At 41.9% G+C, this 20,123-nt stretch overlaps 1 protein-coding gene and 1 non-coding gene across 2 annotated transcripts in view; one reads left to right on the top strand and one right to left on the bottom strand.

Moving 5' to 3' along the window:
- Positions 1-20,123, top strand: part of LOC126336771 (ATP-dependent RNA helicase DDX54) — a 128,738-nt gene that overhangs the window by 18,210 nt on the left and 90,405 nt on the right. Inside the window, exon 3 of the mRNA XM_050000783.1 lies at positions 12,145-12,352. Coding sequence (XP_049856740.1) covers positions 12,145-12,352 — 208 coding nt within the window. The remainder of the gene's footprint in view (positions 1-12,144; positions 12,353-20,123) is intronic.
- On the bottom strand, positions 6,673-6,747 carry Trnaa-ugc (transfer RNA alanine (anticodon UGC)). Its single transcript has one exon. It is a non-coding gene; the product is annotated as a tRNA-Ala (tRNA).

Below are 20,123 nucleotides of genomic sequence, written 5' to 3' on the forward strand. Positions count from 1 at the left end.
GGATGCCCGAGGCGTAAGGCAGTCCCTTGGTGGTCACCGGAATTGCTGAAGCAATTAAGGAGTGTCGGCAAGCTCTACAGCGGCATAAGCAGCACCCTTCCCTGGACCACTCATAACCTTTAAACAGTTCCGTCCCTTCATTCGCCAACTTATCAAACAATGGAAGCAGGAGTGTTGGCAGAGATACGTCACCTTCCCAAGTCTGGGGAAAGATCAAACGTCTTTTCGGGTACCTGACCCCAACAGGTGTTACTGACGCAAACATGATTGCTGAGAACTTTGCTCGAGTTTGTGCGACGGAGAATTACCCCCAGCCTTTCGCACTCTCAAACAGCAGCTGGAAGGGAATGTCCTCTCATTCACTAAATGTCACAGTGAATTCTATAACGCCCCATTTACAGAGTAGGAGCTCCTCAGTGTCCTTGCACATTGCCCTAACACAGCTCCTGAGCCAGATTGGATCCGCAGCCAGATGATTAAATGTCTGTCATCTGACTACAAGCAACATCTCCCTGTCATCTTCAAGCAGATCAGATGCGATTCACAATGGCGGGAGAGCACCACCATTCCGGTGCTCAAACCCGGTAAAAACCCTCTTGATGTGGATAGTTATCAGCCTCACCAACATTCTTTGTAAGATGCTGGAATGTATGATGTGTTGGCAGTTGGCTTGGGTCCTTAGCGACATGGCCTACTGGCTCCATGTCAGGGCGGCTTCCAGCAGGGTCACTCTACCACTAATAATCTTGTGTCTCTTGAGTCTGCCATCCGAACAGCCTTTACCAGGTGGCAACACCTGGTTGCTGATTTTTCTTACTTACGTAACGCCTACAACACGACCTGGCGACATCATATCCTTGCCACATTGTAAGAGTGTGGTCTCCGGGACCTGCTCCCAATTTTTAAACAAAACTTCCTGTCGCTTCTACTTTCCTTGTCCAAGTTGGTGCCTCCCATAGCTCCATCCATATCCAGGAGAATGGTGTCCTACAGGACTCTTTATTGAGTGTCTCTCTATTTTTAGTAGCCATTAACGATCTAGCAGCAGCTGTCAGGCCCTCTGTCTCACCTTCTCTATATGTAGACGACTTCTGCATTTCGTACTGGTGCTGCTGAGCGTCGCCTACAGGGAGCCATCCACAAGGCGCAGTCATGGGCTCTAGCCCACGGCTTCCAGTTTCCATCCGCAAAGTCGTGTGTCATGCGCTTCTGTCGGCATTGTAACGTTCATCCGGACCCAGAACTTTACCTTTATGACTATGCATTCACTGTAGTGGAGACATACCAATTCTTAGGACTGGTTTTCGACGCTCGACTGACTTGGCTTCCTCATCTTCGTCAGCTTGAGGAGAAGTGCTGGCAGCACCTCAATGCCCTCCGTTGCCTGAGCAACACCAATTGGGGTTCAGATCGCTCTACACTGCCGTGGCTCTACAGAGCCCTTGTCCAATCCCGAATTGACTATGGGAGTGTGGTTTATGGTTCATCAGTGCCCGCAGCATTGCATGTACTCAACCCTGCACACCACTTTGGGGTTCAACTAGTGACTGGAGCTTTTAGGACGAGTCTGGTGACCAGTGTTACTGGTGGAGGCTGGGGTCCCTCCATTGCAGATCAGATGTGCACAACTGCTCACCAGTTACGCAGCTCACATTCGCAGCTCTCCTGAGCATCCGAATTACCGTCTCCTTTTACTGCCCGCAGCAGTCCATCTCCCGCATTGGTGGCCCGGGTCAGGGTTAACGATTGCAGTTCGTGTGCGGTCCTTTCTCTTCGAACTGGAGTCCTCCCCTTGACCACCTCTATTTCCAGTCCGTTCACGTTCACCTCCATGGTGTATGCCTTGGCCGCAGCTTCGTCTGGACCTTTCATGTGGCCCTGAGGACTCCGTTAACCCTGCGGTCCTCCACTGTCACTTCATCTCGATTCTTGACGTGTTCCGGGACTCTGAAGTGGTTTACATTGATGGCTGATGGTCGCATTGGCTTTGCCTGTGTTCACGGCGGCCACATTGAACAGCATTCCTCACCTGATGGCTGCAGTGTATTCATTGCAGAGCTGGTGGCCATTTTTCGTGCACTTCAGTATCTCTGTTCGTGCCCTGGGGAGTCTTTTCTTTTATGTACTGACTCCTTGAGCAGCCTGAAAATTATTGGCCTGTGCTGCTCTCATCATCCTTTGTTAGCATCCATCCAGGAGTCCATCTATGCCCCGGGAACAGCCCAGTCGTTCAGTGGTGTTCGTCTGGTCACCTGGTCACGTCGGAATCCCAGGAAATAAACTTGCTGACAGACTGGCCAAACAGGCTACATGGAAACCACTGCTGGAGATCAGCATCCCTGCAACTGACCTGCATTCATTATTACGTTGCAGGGTTTTTCAGCTTTAGGAGACGGAATGGGAAACTCACAGTACGCACAACAAACAGCAGGCCATTAAGAGGACAGTGAATGTTTGGAAGTCCTCGATGAGGGCCTCTCGCAGGGACTCCGTGGTTGTCTGCTAGCTCCCCATTGACCGTGCCTGGGCAATCCATGGCTATCTAATGTGCTGTAAAAACCCACCTCAGTGTCATTCTTCTGCTCTGTCCTTCGGCTGCCCTGCGGCTTCATCTTCGGTTGCTGGACTCTTTACCATTGATTTTAGCAGACAACACCTCATTGGCTGATTTGGTTTTACATTGTATCCGTGAGGGTGGGTTTTATCATTCGATCTGAGTTTTAGCACGTGTTCTTTGTCCCTCTGTGTCCTTCACCCTAGTGCTTTTAGGGTGGAGGTTTTAATGTGTTGCATGGTGGCTGGATTTTCCTTTTTATTTTCATGGTCGGCCAACCACTGTATATGCTTCCTTGTTTTACTCTCTTCTAACTGTTTCTTGCAAATCTGTGGTTTTCTTATCCTCTTTCGTTCTGTTTAGTGTTCGTTGCCTTTCCTTCGTTCTTGTGGTCTTTCATTTCTTCCCATTCTGTGTTATATGTCTTGTCTGTTTTATTCTCACAGTTGTGGCATTGTTTTATTAGGAACAAGGGACCAATGACCTCGTAGTTTGGTCCATTTCCCCCTCTTTTAAACCAAGCAACCTAACCTAACCAACCAACAACTTCCCTCCGACGCCAAATTGGTGATCCCTTGGTGTTTTAGAATGTGTTCTATCGATCAGTCCCGCCTGTTAGTCAAGTTGCACCACAAATTTCCTTTCTTCCCAGTTCTGTTCAACACATTAGTTACATGATCTATCCATCTAATCTTCGGCCTTCTTCTGTAGCACCACATTTTAAAAACTTCTCTTCTCATTTGACATGTTAATTATCCCTGTTTCACTTCCACACAAGACTACAACACAGACAAATACATTCAGAAAAAAAACTTCATAACATTTAAATCAATATTTGGTGATAACACATTACTCTCCGTCAGAAATGCGTTTCTTGCCATTGCCAGTCTTCATTTTGTATCCACTCTACCTCAGCCATCATCAGTTATTTTACTGCACAAATAGCAAAGATCATCCACTACTTTCAGTGTCTCATTTCCTAATCTGATTCCCTAGCACCACCTAATTTAATTTGAACATATTCCATTACCCTTGTTTTGTTTTTGATGCCGTTTGTCTTATATGATCTTTTCAAGACACTGTCCATTGTGTCAACTACTCTTCCAAATCATTTGCTGTCTTTGACAGAATTATAATGTCTTTGCAAAACTCCTGTTTTTGCAGAAGGGAAGAAAATGTAGTAGATTAGAGCGACACAATGTCTCTCATACTCTTGATACAAAAATATTTTTAAGGCCTCTTAGCCAGCCACTTGCATGCAGTCTTTTGCCTCATTGTTGAAACAGCCCATGTGGAAAATTAGTGTTGACATCCATACCTTGGCAGCTGATCAGCCCACCACCAACTGTAGGTGTAAATGTATCTACAAGCCTGTATCACTAGTCCAACAGCCAAGCCCACTCACCACAAGAGTAATGGTGGCAGAACCTAACTATTAAGGTAGCTTCCATACTGCAGTGGAATGTGAATGTCTTCAGGACACAGTCGGAGGAACAACATGTGTTAAATTGGGGTAGATCAATGTGTATCTTGAGTGCATGATGTCTTTTCCTCCGAAAGAACAGGTACCATGCAGATCCAACAGCTGCGAAATACTATATGTAAATTGAGGGGGAAATGACTGCCATCGGCTGCAGCAGGACATAAAGCTGTACACATTTTCACTTGTCACCACTAATTCTGCTTAATGTCCTACTGCAGCTGATAGCTGTCATCCCCCTTCAATTTACAATGTGTATCTCTTTTCAAGAGACACATTTGAAATTCTCTGACATCCCTGAGCTACAAGGCTACATCCTCCACAAAAAGAACAACCTTAGTGGAGAGAGAGCTAAAAAGGGCATGGCTATTTTTACAAACAACACCTACCACTCCTTACTTCTCCCTGTTAGCAGTTACTGTATTGGGGCAGGTGCATCATCAGTTGACGATATGTTCAGTCCACCTACCACCAAGCGAGATTCTAGACGAAGCTAGGCTCTCTGTGATCTACTTATTCAGCTCCCAAACCCCTTCATTCTGTGTGGTGATTTTAATGTTCATTATGTGTGGTGATTTTAATGTTCATTATGTGCTTTGTGGCTTTGCAACCATCTGCCCTAGGGTAGAGCAACTGACAGCTTTCACATGTACATGTTTCTTGAACACGGGGAGGAGCACAATTCTTTTGTATGCTCTCCAGCCCCGCCCCCCCCACTCTCTCTCTCTCTCTCTCTCTCTCTCTCTCTCTCTCTCTCTCTCTCTCTCTCTCTCTCCCCCCCCCCCCTCTCTCTCTCTCACACACACACACACACACACACTCTCTCTCTCTCTCTCTCTCTCTCTCTCTCTCTCTCTCTGTTCACCGGGAAGTAGTCGATGACTTGCAATTCATGTGACACTTTCCAGTCTCGATTCACCTACTAGACAAATGATGCCCAAACAACAGCTGCCATGATGGATGCTTTGATTGGCAGACTGGACACTTTACAGCCAACCTGCTGTGTTTGAACACTGTTACAGCATCCAGTAATGGGTGGATCACATTACTCAGGTGAGGAGTAACTCTGTGTAGTGTCGGCAAACTGGAGAGAATTTCGCAGCCTTTCGGTTAGTGAGGGTGAAATTTCACCAAAGTCTTATGAAGAGCAAGAAGAGATGTATGGGAGGCCACCCAAAGGATTTCCAAGAGAGACTTTGCCACCACCGCTAGTCAGGATTCAGATTTTGGCATTACAGTGTGGCTACTGAGATGGGAATTTAGGAGACTTCAGTTCCACCAGTGATGATGAATACAACTGCCCCTTCTCCACGGGAGAGCTGAATTTTGCTTTGGCTGCAGTTCGTGATAAATCACCTGGCTCTGAAAGTGTCCATTATAGTATGTTTGGCACCTCACAGGGTGGAGCCAAGAAATTTCCTCACCCATTTTAAGCTCACTTTTTGTCAGATCACTTTCATGGCTCATTGCAAGGGGCTGTTTTAACTGTACTTTTACACTGAAGCATCAAAGAAACTGGTGTAGGCATGCATATTCAAAAGAGAGATATGTAAATAGGCAGAATACGGTGCTGTGGTCGGCAACACCTACATAAAACAAGTGTCTGGCACAGTTGTTAGATTGGTTACTGGTGCTACAGTGGCAGGTTATCAATATTTAAGTGAGTTTGAACGTATTTTTATAGTTGGCACATGAGCGGGAGACACAGCATCTCCGAGGTACCAATGAAATGGGGGATTTTCCTGTACGACCATTTCACGAGTGTACTGTGAATATAAGGGATCAGGTAAAACATCTAATCTCTGACATCACTGTGACGAGAAAAAGATCCTGCAAGAACGCAACCAATGATGACTGAAGAGAATTGTTTAACAAGACAGAAGTGCAACTCTTCCTCAAGTTGCTGCAGATTTCAGTGCTGGGCAATCAACAAGTGTCAACGTGCGAACCATTCAATGAAACATCATCAATATGGGTTTTGAAAGCTGAAGGTCCACTTGTCCATCAACACCAACATTCGGCTGTTGGTAACTGGAAACATGTTGCCTGGTCAGACGAGTCTCGTTTCATATTGTATGTAGTGGACGGACATGTACGTATATGGAGACAACTTCATGAATCCGTGACCCTGCATGTCAGCAGGGGACTTTTGAAGCTGTTGGAGGTTCTGTAATGGTGTGGGGCGTGTGCAGCTGGAGTGATATGGGCCCCCTGATACATCTAGATATGACTCTTGACAGATGACATGTACGTAAGCTTCCTGTCTGGTTATCTGCATCCATTCATGTCCTTTCTGCATTCTGACATTTGGGCAATTCCAGCAGGACAATGCGATATCCCACACATCCAGAATTGCTACAGAGTGGCTCCAGGAACACTCTTCTGAGTTTAAACACTTCTGCTGGCTACCAAACTCCCCGGACGAGTACATTATTGAGCATATCTGGAATACCTTGCAACATGCTGTTCAGAAGAGATCTTCACCCCCTTGTACTTGAATGGATTTATTGACAGCCCTGCAGGATTCGTGGTGTCAATTCCCTCTGTCACTGCTTCAGACATTGAAATAACAATGAAATCCAGACCATTGGCTGCTTACAGCTGTTGGCAAATATCAACAAGGACAGATGAAAATGTGTGCCCTGACCGGGACTTGAACCCGGCATCTCCTGCTTGCATGGCAGATGCTCTATCCAACTGAGCCATCGAGGACACAGAGGATAGTGTGACAGCAGGGACTTACCTGTGGCATGCTCCCTGTGAGACGCACATTTCCAACTTACTGCCCACACACTACATTTGTAGTTCCCCTGACCACTATACTCATTACTTGCGGCAGTCAATCTACCGATTTCCATAAGAATTTGAGTAATGTGAGTGCATCTGCACTGAAGAAGATCATTGGCCAGTTAGCCTTATCTATATGAAGGTGATATTTGTTCTTTTGGACATGTAATTTCATTCTTCAAGGGTTGCAAGGTCACCAATGGTATATGTTCTTTTGGGTATGTGCGAAAGAAGAGATACCATCTTCATATATTCATACTTCAGACATTAGTCGAATCCATGCCACGTCGTGTTGTGGCACTTCTGCGTGCTCACGGGGATCCTACATGATATAAGGTAGGTGTACCATTTTCTGTGACTCTTCAGTGTAAAACTTGGAAAGGTCCAAACATGACCGCGTGGGTATCATACTCTTAGTATTGCTGTCTTTAGTTGTGTATGAAAGACCTTGAAAGATACTCAACCACTGTCTTGTCTGGATCTTGGAATCCAGAGAGCTCCATAGTTGCTTTCATTGTGGGTTTAGGAGGTGTCGCTTCACCTTTGATAATCTGATCCTCCTAGAAGCAGCTGTAAAACAGGCTGTCCTGCACCGGCATCCCCTCTTGAGTATATTTTTTGACATTGAGAAGGCCTAAATTATTACTTGGTAGCATATTATTGCAGCTCCATGAATGGGGATTTCAAGGATATCTTCCCATCTGTAAGCAGTCCTTCCTCTCACCCCACTGTTATTTATTTGTTGATGACTTCTCTCTCTTTCATTCCTCTTCAAGCCTTACAGCAACAGTTCGTGAGTTGCAACTGAGTCTTTGACTCAATTGGATGGATGGACAGGGAAGAGGGGGGTTTTGAATTCTCAACTGAGAAGTATTTTTAATTGCTTTCATTCTGTTTTATTAAACTTTCCTGAGTTGAGGATGAGAGACACCATTCTTAGTTTTAGAGATGTGATGAGATTTCTGGCCTCACATTTGACTCAATAATTGCCAAACCTCAGGGACCTCATAAGGTGCACTCAATGTTTTAAAGTGTCTTAGCTACAATTCATGGGGAACAGTCTGGACTTATCTGCCCCTGCTGTACAAGGCCTTTGTGTGATCTCTGCTTCTTTATGGGTGCATAGCGTATGGATGCGCACGAACATCTTATTTAAAGTGGCTGGTTGTGGTGCACCATGAAGGACTTAGGCCGACCACTGTGGCTTTTTGAACTAACCCCATACTGAGCTGCTATGTTGAGGCAGGTTGAGCTGCTGTTTCACATCAGGTGATGACTTCTCATGGTGGAACAGGCCTACAAAACCCTGTCCACGCCCTAGACACTTGCATACCATACTGTTACTTGGCTACCAATGAAATGCTCTTTGATACTTGACATCTAGCAACTAGACCATATAGGATACACAAGAAGGATTGTCCTTTAGAGATGGGTGTGGCTGTTTTTCAAGTTATATACTGAGGTTGGAGGAGACCTACAGAGGCCCAGAATTCTTTTAGACTTAACAAAATTTCCATGTGTGTTTTGTACCATTTTACATTGGCATAATGGTTTTACTGTTGTGTACACAGATGACTTACAACAAACAGACTCCTTTGGCTATTCAGTTGTATTCCCCAACAGTGCCTTCAGGATTTGTCTTCACCATATCTATACACTGTATTTTCTGCAGAACTCCGTGTGGTCCTGAAGGCATTGGAGCAGATGAGGTGTCTCCAGGGCAAACAATTTCTCACCTACCCTGATTCCCATAGTGCCTTACAGTGATTGCAGCACATGTACCCAGTAGAGAAATTGGTACAGCTCATTTCTGACCAACTATATTGCCTCCACCAGTGGGGGGAGAAGGCGTCATTCTGTTGAGTACCAGGAAACATGGAAATTTGGGGAAATGACCAGCTTGACAAAGCCGCCAAGGACCATAATGTTAGAGAATGTGCCATTCCCTGATGGCTGTCATTCCCGTGGTGGGATGCAGATGTTTGCAGTTATGAGAGGAGGAGTGGTTGAGTGATGGGAAAAAATATATGGATGGTGAAGCCAACAATCTGGCCACGGCAATCCTCATGCTGGATGCTCCAGCGAGATGAAATGGCTCTGATCTTCCTCTGCATTTGATGCCGTCCCCTAGGACATGGCTTTTTATTCAAGCAAGAGGACACCCCTGTCTGTGAAGCCTGTGGTGTGCAAGTCAGTGTGTGCCACATTTTAACTGAGTGCATTGTACTTTATGACAAGTGAGCAGAAGTGAATGTAGGTGGAGATCTGCCCGTTATTTTACCTGATTATGAGACAAGTGTTGTCGAATTCCTAAAATTGTATGACATGGATGGACTCTAGCCTAAGCTTTCAGTCTGGAGATTTTAGTGTGTTGCAAAGTGACTGGCTCATCCCCTTTTATTTCAGTGATCAGCCAGCCAGTTTATTGATTTACACTCTTCCTTCACACTAGTCTCATTACATTTTAGTACAGGCACTGAAGATCCGCTGTCCTGTGCCCAAGAAACCTTAACATCATCACAATATTTTGTTTTTAAACTGTAATCAGTATTCTTGTTCATCAACACATCTTCCATATCAGACTTTTGTCTAAGCTTTGCTTGAGCTTCTGTTTTTCAGAATCTTCAAGCCCATTCACCATGACTTAAAATGGTCCACTATGCTACTTTCTCAAAATATTCCTCCTCCAGTTTTCTCATGGCTGTTATCAGGAAGGAGTGTCTGTGCAGGATATAAAGTTCAGCTTTGTGGTTCTTGTTTATCTGTTAGTCTTTAGCCTTTCTTACAAGTGAAAAATCAGCTGTGTAAGCACCAAAAGTCTGCACAGGCCTATATCCTGAAAAGTACTACAGGTGATAGCACTGTAGCTTCTAACCAAGTGCCCCAAGTGATAGTGAGGGAAGGAGGGGAAAAAACTCCTGTGATTTGTAGATATTTTAGTATTTTGGCAAGAGCTTTTTTCAAGATTTCCATAATGCAAGATAAAAAATTTATTTTGGTAGAGTATTCCTCACAAACTCCATGAATAGCGACTATAATGCAGGTCACTTGTTTTAAGTTGCAGATCGGAAAACGCAAACAACATATAAGCAGCTTTGTCTGTAAGAACTTATCATACTCAAATCATATTTTACTCTTTCAGCCCCCAACACAAAAGATGTATTGTTAAATCTTTGCATAATGATGGCATTGTAGGTTCCCTCAAGAAATCAAATTAGAATGTGGAGTTCCAGTGTTTTCCATTCAAGAGTTGCATTGAAATATTCAGGACATATCCATTCTGCCTGTCTGTCGGTAGTTTCTTCTAGACTTGTCTTTTGTCTCATATATATGGTAAATGCGTACCTTTTTTTCAAGTACTCTCATTGGTAATAGTTTTTCAGAATACTTCTCCTGGTACAGTTTTATAATGAGATTGTTAACTTTGGAAAGAGGAATAATACACTCTGGAAATGTCACCACTGTGTTGTAAAAAAAAAAATCATTTCTACCCTTTGAAGAAGTTAAGTGTCACCAGTAAATGTTGTCCTACTCTACTGTTGGCACAGTGTAGTCCTTATTGTTGGCAAGCTTTGTCACATGCTGTTGAACATAATTTCATTTGTGCTTTTCATCAGTTTTGGTTGAGACATTACAGATGCTGCATGTTACAACAGATTTGTTACACTAGATACCATCATTAAGAAACTATTTCAATGTGCCATACATTTTATTAGCACTAATTTTGGATTTCTGCATCTTGGATGCAACGAACAAGGATGATTAAACAAGCAGAAAAGCACCATGAGTTGCACAAGCTACTCTTGCCACTGTGTGAGAGATAGCTTACTGACGCTCAAACTGCTTTTACCTGTAGAATGGTCACTACACACGCACACTCTGAAAATTAATGTAGTGGTCTTTGTTAGAAATGATCTACTTACATCTTTTGCCCTTCCAGGAACTTAAGAAATTTATTAATGTAAACAGTAAACATAGGTTGTTTCACTCGGTGTTTTAGTGTTTCAGCAGTTGTCGCTTGCAGACCAATTCCATTTTAATTTTAGCTTATTTTGTACAATGGTGTAACACTAGTTTTTTGGATTACTAAATTGCATTTCTTTCTTAATTGTCAGTAGAGTGTCAAAACATTTCTACAGACAGCATTATGCCATCTTTTCTACTTCTGTTGGATCATCAGACAATGTGAAACTATGTTTTCCAACAGAAATAAAGCACTTGGAAGAAAAATACATCCTCAGGTATCTTTTCTCTCTTTCTGGGAATTAACATGAGTTAGAAGAGGAGAGGTCAATAAGGGGATAGCATATATATGCTTTTAGGATTACAAATGCTAAAGAGGGCTTCCAGTGTGGCTGAAGATTCTCAGTAGAGGTATGGAGCTAAGGAGATGTAATCTTAATCACCAGAGAAATTTTTCAGAGTTCTGGGGGCTTGGTGTAACTTCCTTTGGAGAAATATCACCAAGAAGAAAGGCTCTCAGTTTGAAAGCAACTGTAGGGGATAAGTGTACTTCTTACAGTATTCTGCCAAGTAAGTATCGCTAAAGCATGAACGCCAGTGAAATATCACTGGTATTTGCAGTCCATTATCAATGATTAAAAATATTTATTTCAGTTAGATAACCCAGATTTTCAGGATAATTCTTTTGCATAACAGCCCCACTAGAGCTCCACTACTTCTCAGAAACTGAAATTCTGGGCAAGCTTTTGAATACAGATCTTCCATTAGAAGCTCTTTCAGGCCAAAATAGGGCAGACAAAATGTGCTGTGCAAGAGTTAAGAGTGTAGAAGGGAGGAGGACATTGCTGCAAATGGTGCAAATGCTGAAAAATATGTGACAAAATCACATTTTGGGAGTATGTATTTAATGTTTTTTTGGTGTAATAACTCATACACAACCTTTCAAATAAATAAATAAATAAAATATTTAAGGTGCAGAATTAACAGAGGTGCCCTAATATCCCAGATATCTGTTAGTCTCATGGCACACAATATTTTTTCCACAGTGTATGAGATATTTGATGGATGTAAGGGTAATCTGTCTTATCATTTATATCTTTATATTTATAGTTTTTCCTGTTTTATTCCTTGTTCACTTTATTTAACAATTAGTCTTTCTCATGTTTCCTTTTACACGCTGCATGCTTCTGATTAAATGGGAAATGCCACTTTGCTGATTTTGGAGTACAGCTGTGTGTTATTCAGACAATACCCATTTCAGTTATCTTTTTCTTGTTCTGTTTGTACACATTCCCAAAGTTCTCAGTATTATTTGAGTTGAGTCTCTATATTGCTATAATGTATATCCTTTCTTTTGCAGGTATACAAACAGCAATATGGCTACTGATGTTCTGGGATTTGTTGATCCTGAAGCAGCTAATACTGATGATGAAAGTGAAGCAACATTTAAAAAAAAGGGAGGAGGGTCCAAAAAGTCAGGAGGCTTCCAGTCCATGGGATTGTCGTACACAGTTTTAAAAGGAATAAAAAAACGAGGATACAAGATTCCGACACCAATTCAGAGAAAGGTTGCGTTGCACTCACTAATACATCATTGACACAAGATTAATGATATCACCAATAGTAACATTTATAGACTGAGATTTTCACTCTGCAGTGGAGTGTGCGCTGATATGAAACTTCCTGGCAGATTAAAACTGTGTGCCCGACCGAGACTCGAACTCGGGAACTTTGCCTTTCACGGGCAAGTGCTCTACCATCTGAGCTACCGAAGCACGACTCACGCCCGGTGCTCACAGCTTTACTTCTGCCAGTACCTCGTCTCCTGGCAGTCGTGCTTCAGTAGCTCAGATGGTAGAGCACTTGCCCGCGAAAGGCAAAGTTCCCGAGTTCGAGTCTCGGTCAGGCACACAGTTTTAATCTGCCAGGAAGTTTCAGTAACATTTATGTTTGCAGGCATTGTGTGCCGAAGGACTAACGGTTATTTTTAATATCTGCTACAAATTGCTATAAGTAATTTATTATATTATTGATCCCTTTATGATAGACATTTGAGCAAGTTGAGCAGTTAAATCTTGTTTCACAATAGAAAATAAACATCAGGAGGAAGGAGTGAGGGGCAGATGCAGGAGTCCTCCATTATGGTTTCTGAGCAAGGTCCTAGAGATGGTAATTTGTCATTGCCTTCCTATGACTTATGAAGTGACAGGTGCATTTCTGTATCATATATTGAAGAGTACATGTTACTGTGTGATGTGTTTGTGCTGTTGAGAATGAAAGGGAGGGGTGCAAGCACATAACTTGGAATGTAATTTTCACAGATATAACTTTTTTTTTGCATGTTAACGCTGACAGTGGAAATTAATTTGAGTTTGCCTTAATTTTATCAACATGTGATCTTTATTTCCAGAACTTGTGATTTGTCAGTGCTAAGCTACTACAAAACTACACCAAACATTTTAGGTGCAAATTGTGTTATGTTTTTTGGTAAATAGTACTAGATAAATTTATCCTGATATTGGCCTTATACTTTTATTATTATTGGTAAATTTATTTTATAATAATCTGATAATTTTGACCATAATAACAAAAAGCATCTTTGAAATCTATGTGCTTGTTGTATAATTTTAGGATAAAAGATGATGTTTTTTATGGATGATGTTTCAATTATTGTTTCAAGCAGTTTGTATTGGTGCTGCAAATGGACTTCTGTGGCATGTCCTTCTTAGGCAGTACTTTATAATACTGATTCATTATTTTTTGTCCCTCTAATAGATTGTGTTCCAATCAAACCACTGTATCCAAACCGTTGCCAAACCATCAAATTTTAAATTTGTTCTTGCGCACTCTGTGACATAAAGCTTACAACAGAGGAAAGAGCAGTGTTAGTAATCCAGAGTCTCCACATTTTTGTAAAAATGTATGAGTTTGTACTATAATGGGCCACGGTGCGGATGGGAAGTCTTACAGAAATATCTGATCAGCATTGCAAATGGAGAGGAGGAAAAGAAAAGTGGTGTGGAAATTATGGATGATCTCATTGACGTAATTCACATAGATGCTTTGGCAAAGGTGGAAAATGATGATGACAAGCATTTCCTAATGCTCTATGCTTAAAAAAAAGGGGGGAGGGAGAGAGAGAGAGAGAAGAAGAAGAAGAAGAAGCCAGTAACCGCCATGTTTGGTGTTTTGCCACTCATCAGCTTTGTGCATCAAAACATATGATTCAGCATCAACAACCAGTCTTTTTCAAGTTGATGGAAAGCTGCAAGATCAGTAACAAAAATGGGGTTTACATTTTAGTGGCTCCTACAGAAGCTTTTAGGTTTTGTACTGAAAACGTGACTGTAAGTAGTACATCTTTCCAAAGCTCCTGAAAAAAAAAACTTATAACCCTGAACATAACAGGTAGCAGTAAACTGCCTGATGATGTCTACTGTATCCTATTTGATTTCTTGATCACCACCTTTCCACATAGAAGCACCAGTGAAATGATTATTTCGAACTTGAGTTAACTAGAGGTCTTCTGAAGATCAGGAGCTCATGCTAGATGAGCGACAAATGTATTTGCATAGTCAAAATAAACCTCTTTCGAAGTTAATTCCAGTTATGTCATGGGAGAGAAGAAATCTATGTGAAGTACATTTATTTCTTATGCTTATGTTTGCACAAGCCAGGCTTCTGTCACAAGAAGCAATGAAAGCTCCTTATCATGATTTATGACAGAGGACTGCAGCACCATTCCACCTTTCAATTATTGAACAAATGAAAGGATGACTGACGTAGTGTTTGGTGTATCTGGGATTGTAAAACATTTAAGATCCTTAGACGCCAGGAAGGCATCTGGCCCAGAAGGTATCCCCGTAAGATTTTACATTGACTATGCTACAAATATAGCACCATTCTTATCCGTCATCTATCAGAGATCGTTGCAACAATGGAAAGTTCCATGGGAATGGAAGAAGGCCCAGGTCATAGCAATCTATAAAAAGGATAGAAAATCGGATGCACATAGTTACCGGCCAATTTCACTGACATTGATTTGTTGTAGAATAATGGAACATATTTTGTGTTCAGACATAATGACCTTTCTAGACTCTGAGCTCCTCATCTGCAGAAACCAGCACGGTTTTAGGGAACAGTGGTCATGCGAGACACAGCTGGCCCTCTTATTTATTGACTTTTGAAAGGTTTTCGACTCAGTTCCGCAATGTCGCTTGCTACAAAAAGTGCGCGCTTATGGTCTATCTGATGACATATGCGGTTGGATAGAAAGTTTTCTAGGAGGCAGGGAGCAGTATGTCGTCCTAAACGGGATGACTTCAACAGAAACAAGCGTAACTTCAGGTGTGCCCCAGGGCAGCGTAATAGGTCCTCTGCTTTCTACGATTTACCATGAACCATAGACCTTGCCGTTGGTGGGGAGGCTTGCGTGCCTCAGGGACACAGATAGCCATACCGTAGGTGCAACCACAATGGAGGGGTATCTGTTGAGAGGCCAGACAAATGTATGCTTCCTGAAGAGGGGCAGCAGCCTTTTCAGTAGTTGCAGGGGCAACAGTCTGGATGATTGACTGATCTGGCCTTGTAACATTAACCAAAACGGCCTTGCTGTGCTGGTACTGTAAACGGCTGAAAGCAAGGGGTAACTACAGCCGTAATTTTTCCCAAGGGAATGCAGCTTTACTGTATGATTAAATGTCCTCTTGGATAAGATATTCCGGAGGTAAAATAGTCCCCCTTCGGATCTTCGGGCAGGGACTACTCAAGAGGATGTCGTTATCAGGAGAAAGAAAACTGGCGTTTTACGGATCGGAGCGTGAAATGTCAGATCCCTTACGGGCTGGTAGGTTAGAAAATTTAAAAAGGGAAATGGATAGGTTAAAGTTAGATATAGTGGGAATTAGGAAGTTCGGTGGCAGGAGGAGAAAGACTTCTGGTCAGGTGACTACAGGGTTATAAACACAAAATCAAATGGGGTAATGCAGGAGTAGGTTTAATAATGAATAGGAAAATAGGAATGTGGGTAAGCTACTGCAAACAGCATAGTGAATGCATTATTCTGGCCAAGATAGATACGAAGTCCACACATACTACAGTAGTACAAGTTAATATGCCAACTAGCTCTGCAGATGACGAAGAAATTGAAGAAATGTATGATGAAATAAAAGAAATTATTCAGATAGCGTAGGGAGATGAAAATTTAATAGTCATGGGTGACTGGAATACGGTAGTAGGAAAAGGGAGAGTAGGAAACGTAGTAGGTGAATATGGATTGGGGCTAAGAAATGAAAGAGGAAGCCGCCTGGTAGAATTTTGCACAGAGCACAACTTAATCATAGCTAACATTTGGTTTAAGAATCATGGAAGAAGATTGTATACATGGAAGAACCCTGGAGATACTAAAAGGTATCAGATAGATTATATAATGGTAAGACAGAGATTTAGGAACCAGGTTTTAAATTGTAAGACGTTTCCAGGGGCAGATGTGGACTCTGACCACAATCTATTTGGTTATGACCTGTAGATTAAAACTGAAGAAACTGCAAAAAGATGGGAATTTAAGGAGATGAGACCTGGATAAACTGAAAGAACCAGAGGTTGTACAGAGTTTCAAGGAGAGCATAAGGGAACAATTGACAGGAATGGGGGAAAGAAATACAGTAGAAGAAGAATGGGTAGCTTTGAGGGATGAAGTAGTGAAGGCAGCAGAGGATCAAGTAGGTAAAAAGACAAGGGCTAGTAGAAATCCTTGGGTAACAGAAGAAATATTGAATTTAATTGATGAAAGAAAATATAAAAATGCAATAAATGAAGCAGGGTAAAAGGAATACAAACGTCTCAAAAATGAGATCGACAGGAAGTGCAAAATGGCTAAGCAGGGATGGCTAGAGGACAAATATAAGGATGTAGAGGCTTATCTCACTAGGGGTAAGATAGATACTGCCTACAGGAAAATTAAAGAGACCTTTGGAGAAAAGAGAACCACTTGTATGAATATCAAGGGCTCAGATGGAAACCCAGTTGTAAGCAAAGAAGGGAAAGCAGAAAGGTGGAACGAGTATATAGAGGGACTATACAAGGATGATGTTCTTGTGGTCAATATTATGGAGATGGAAGAGGATGTAGATGAAGATGAAATGGGAGATACGATACTGCGTGAAGAGTTTGACAGAGCACTGAAAGACCTGAGTCGAAACAAGGCCCCCGGAGTAGACAACATTCCATTACAGCTACTGACGGCCTTGGGAGAGCCAGTCCTGACAAAACTCTACCAGCTGGTGAGCAAGATGTATGAGACAGGTGAAATACCCTCAGACTTCAAGAAGAATATAATAATTCCAATCCCAAAGATCAGCTTGGATTCCGTAGAAATATGGGAACACGTGAGGCAATACTGACCCTACGACTTATCTTAGAAGCTAAATTAAGAGAAGGCAAACCTACGTTTCTAGCATTTGTAGACTTGGAGAAAGCTTTTGACAATGTTGACTGGAATAATCTCTTTCAAATTCTGAAGGTGGCAGGGGTAAAATGCAGGTAGCGAAAGGCTATTTACAATTTGTACAGAAACCAGATGGCAGTTACAAGAGTCGAGGGACATGAAAGGGAAGTAGTGGTTGGAAAGGGAGTGAGACAGGGTTGTAGCCTATCTCCGATTTTATTCAATCTGTATATTGAGCAAGCAGTGAAGGAAACAAAAGAAAAATTCGGAGTAGGTATTAAAATCCAGGGAGAAGAAATAAAAATTTTGATGTTCGCCGATGACATTGTAATTCTGTCAGAGACAGCAAAGGACTTGGAAGAGCAGTTGAACGGAATGGACAGTGTCTTGAAGGGAGGATATAAGATGAACATCAACAAAAGCAAAACGAGGATAATGGAATGTAGTCGATTAAGTCGGGCGATGGTGAGGGAATTGCGTTAGGAAATGAGACACTTAAAGTAGTAAGTGAGTTTTGCTATTTGGGAAGCAAAGTAACTGATGATGGTCGAAGTAGAGAGGATATAAAATGTGGACTGGCAATGGCAAGAAAAGCGTTTCTGAAGAAGAGGAATTTGTTAACATCGAGTATAGATTTAAGTGTCAGGAAGTCGTTTCTGAAAGTATTTGTATGGAGTGTAGCCATGTATGGAAGTGAAACATGGACGATAAATAGTTTGGACAAGAAGAGAATAGAAGCTTTCGAATTGTGGTGCTATAGAAGAATGCTGAAGATTAGATGGGTAGATCATGTAATTAATGAGGAAGTATTGAATAGGATTGGGGAGAAGAGGAGTTTGTGGCACTACCTGACAAGAAGAAGGGATCGGTTGGTAGGACATGTTCTGAGGCATCAAGGGATCACCAATTTAGTATTGGAAGGCAGTGTGGAGGGTAAAAATCGTAGAGGGAGACCAGTAGATGAATACACTAAGCAGATTTAGAAGGATGTTGGTTGCAGTAGGTACTGGGAGATGAAGAAGCTTGCACAGGATAGAGTAGCATGGAGAGCTGCATCAAACCAGAGACTCAGGACTGAAGACCACAACAACACAAAGAGCCTTGTATTCTGTTCCAAACAACCTTCAACCAGTGTAGCATCAGGTTCTTGGCATCTAAAGATAAGACCTGCAGGCAGCAGCATTACCTTTATTGTGGTGTTCTCATTGCCAGAACTTCTTATAAGAACACTTTAAAATGCTCTTCACATCAACAGTAACTTTTAATGACATTCAAAGTAAGCAGGATTCTGATTGGTGTCGCCCATGTGGCCTAGCAAATAGTTGAGCTGTTTCCGTAGATTGATTATATAACACTGATAAAAAACTTGTTTTTCGTCAAATATCATGTTAAGTCTCTGAGAGATGATGATCTGTGTCGCAATGTAAGACGTGCCCTCTTCATCATCATTGTGTACCAGCCAAGAATTCTGAAACACAATTGGAAAATTCCTCTTGATCTTCATTGCTTGCATTCAGATGATTTCTCGAGTAATCATGAAGCCATTATAGTGTTTTCTCTAGAACATACAGAATAATCTGCTGTTCCAGTTCATGAAATCTTCCTTGCTTTGGTCCACTGAAAGTTTGACATGTAGAACTGGCTTTCTTTAATTTATTCTTTATCTGATGCCACCTACAAACATTTGCTTCTGTGGTGATGCAAAATTTCCTTCCTGCCGCCCAGTTATTCATGGACTGTGCTTCATAACTGTTAACTTCTATTCGCATTGTCTGTGCAAACCAGATATGAACCACAAAATTGGAAATCCTTGTTTCTCAACAGAAGTCAGGGCTGTATTTGTATCCATTATCTATTGCTACAATTTACAGTTCTTACAGCACTGACAATATAAGCAAACTGAATGACAGTGCTTTGGTGTCCTCTTGGCTCCCAGCAGCTGCAGATTAACACTGTAGCCACAGCTGCAAGTCAACAGGCCTGTAGAACAGTAGCAGCTTTGACACCATTATTGAAGCCCATGTTTCATTTGTTGTGCCACATTTCAAGTGTTCTTTGTGGACATAATTTTGTCTCCTATAGAAATGTATTCTATTGTTGAGTATTTGTTCAATTTTAAAGTAAAGTCAGTTCAGTTTTGACTACAAACATATACAGGGTGGTCCATCTGAAGTTTCAGATGAGATTATCTCGAAAACTATACATCGGGTAAAAATAGTGGGTAAGACAAGTTCGTAAGCTCAAAGGGGGACATCAAATGATACTACACATGACCTCCAGCCCACGCCCCCTTGGGTGGGGTAGGGGGAAACTTTTAAATCTTAAATGGAAACACCCATTTTTTATTGCAGATTTAGATTCTCCATAAAAAAAGTAATGAAGTTTTGTCTGGGACATGTTTTTAAACCATTGACAGATGGCTCTGAAATTGAGGAAAAAGTGAAATTGGGAAAGAACCCTGATTTATTTAGAATTATCTGAGACAGACTCATCAAATCGATAAAAAGTGTCCACCAATTCTTTCGTTACACCAAATTAAGCTATTTTTGAACAAAATGTTCTGTATCCTACTTTTAGCGTTACCCAGGAATGACATGGACGTAGTAGAATGATGTTCCCATGGGGTGCTTCATTAGTGTGAGTCCTCTTGCCTCTCACAATTTGGGGTGCTTAATTAATGAAATTAGCCATGAAGAAATTGTTCAAAATTATCCCCATTTGCTTCAATGCATGATGTTAATTGTCTGCAAAAGTTGTCCACAGTTTTGAGCAGCACGTCCCATGGTATGGCTGCACACACTCTTTGAATGTGTTGTCCCATATAGTTTCTGGGTGTGGGCTGTCTTTCATAAACAATATTTTTTAAATAACCATGCAAGAAAAAATAGGGAGAT

This window comes from Schistocerca gregaria, chromosome 2 (assembly GCF_023897955.1).
Source record: "Schistocerca gregaria isolate iqSchGreg1 chromosome 2, iqSchGreg1.2, whole genome shotgun sequence".
NCBI lineage: Eukaryota > Metazoa > Arthropoda > Insecta > Orthoptera > Acrididae > Schistocerca > Schistocerca gregaria.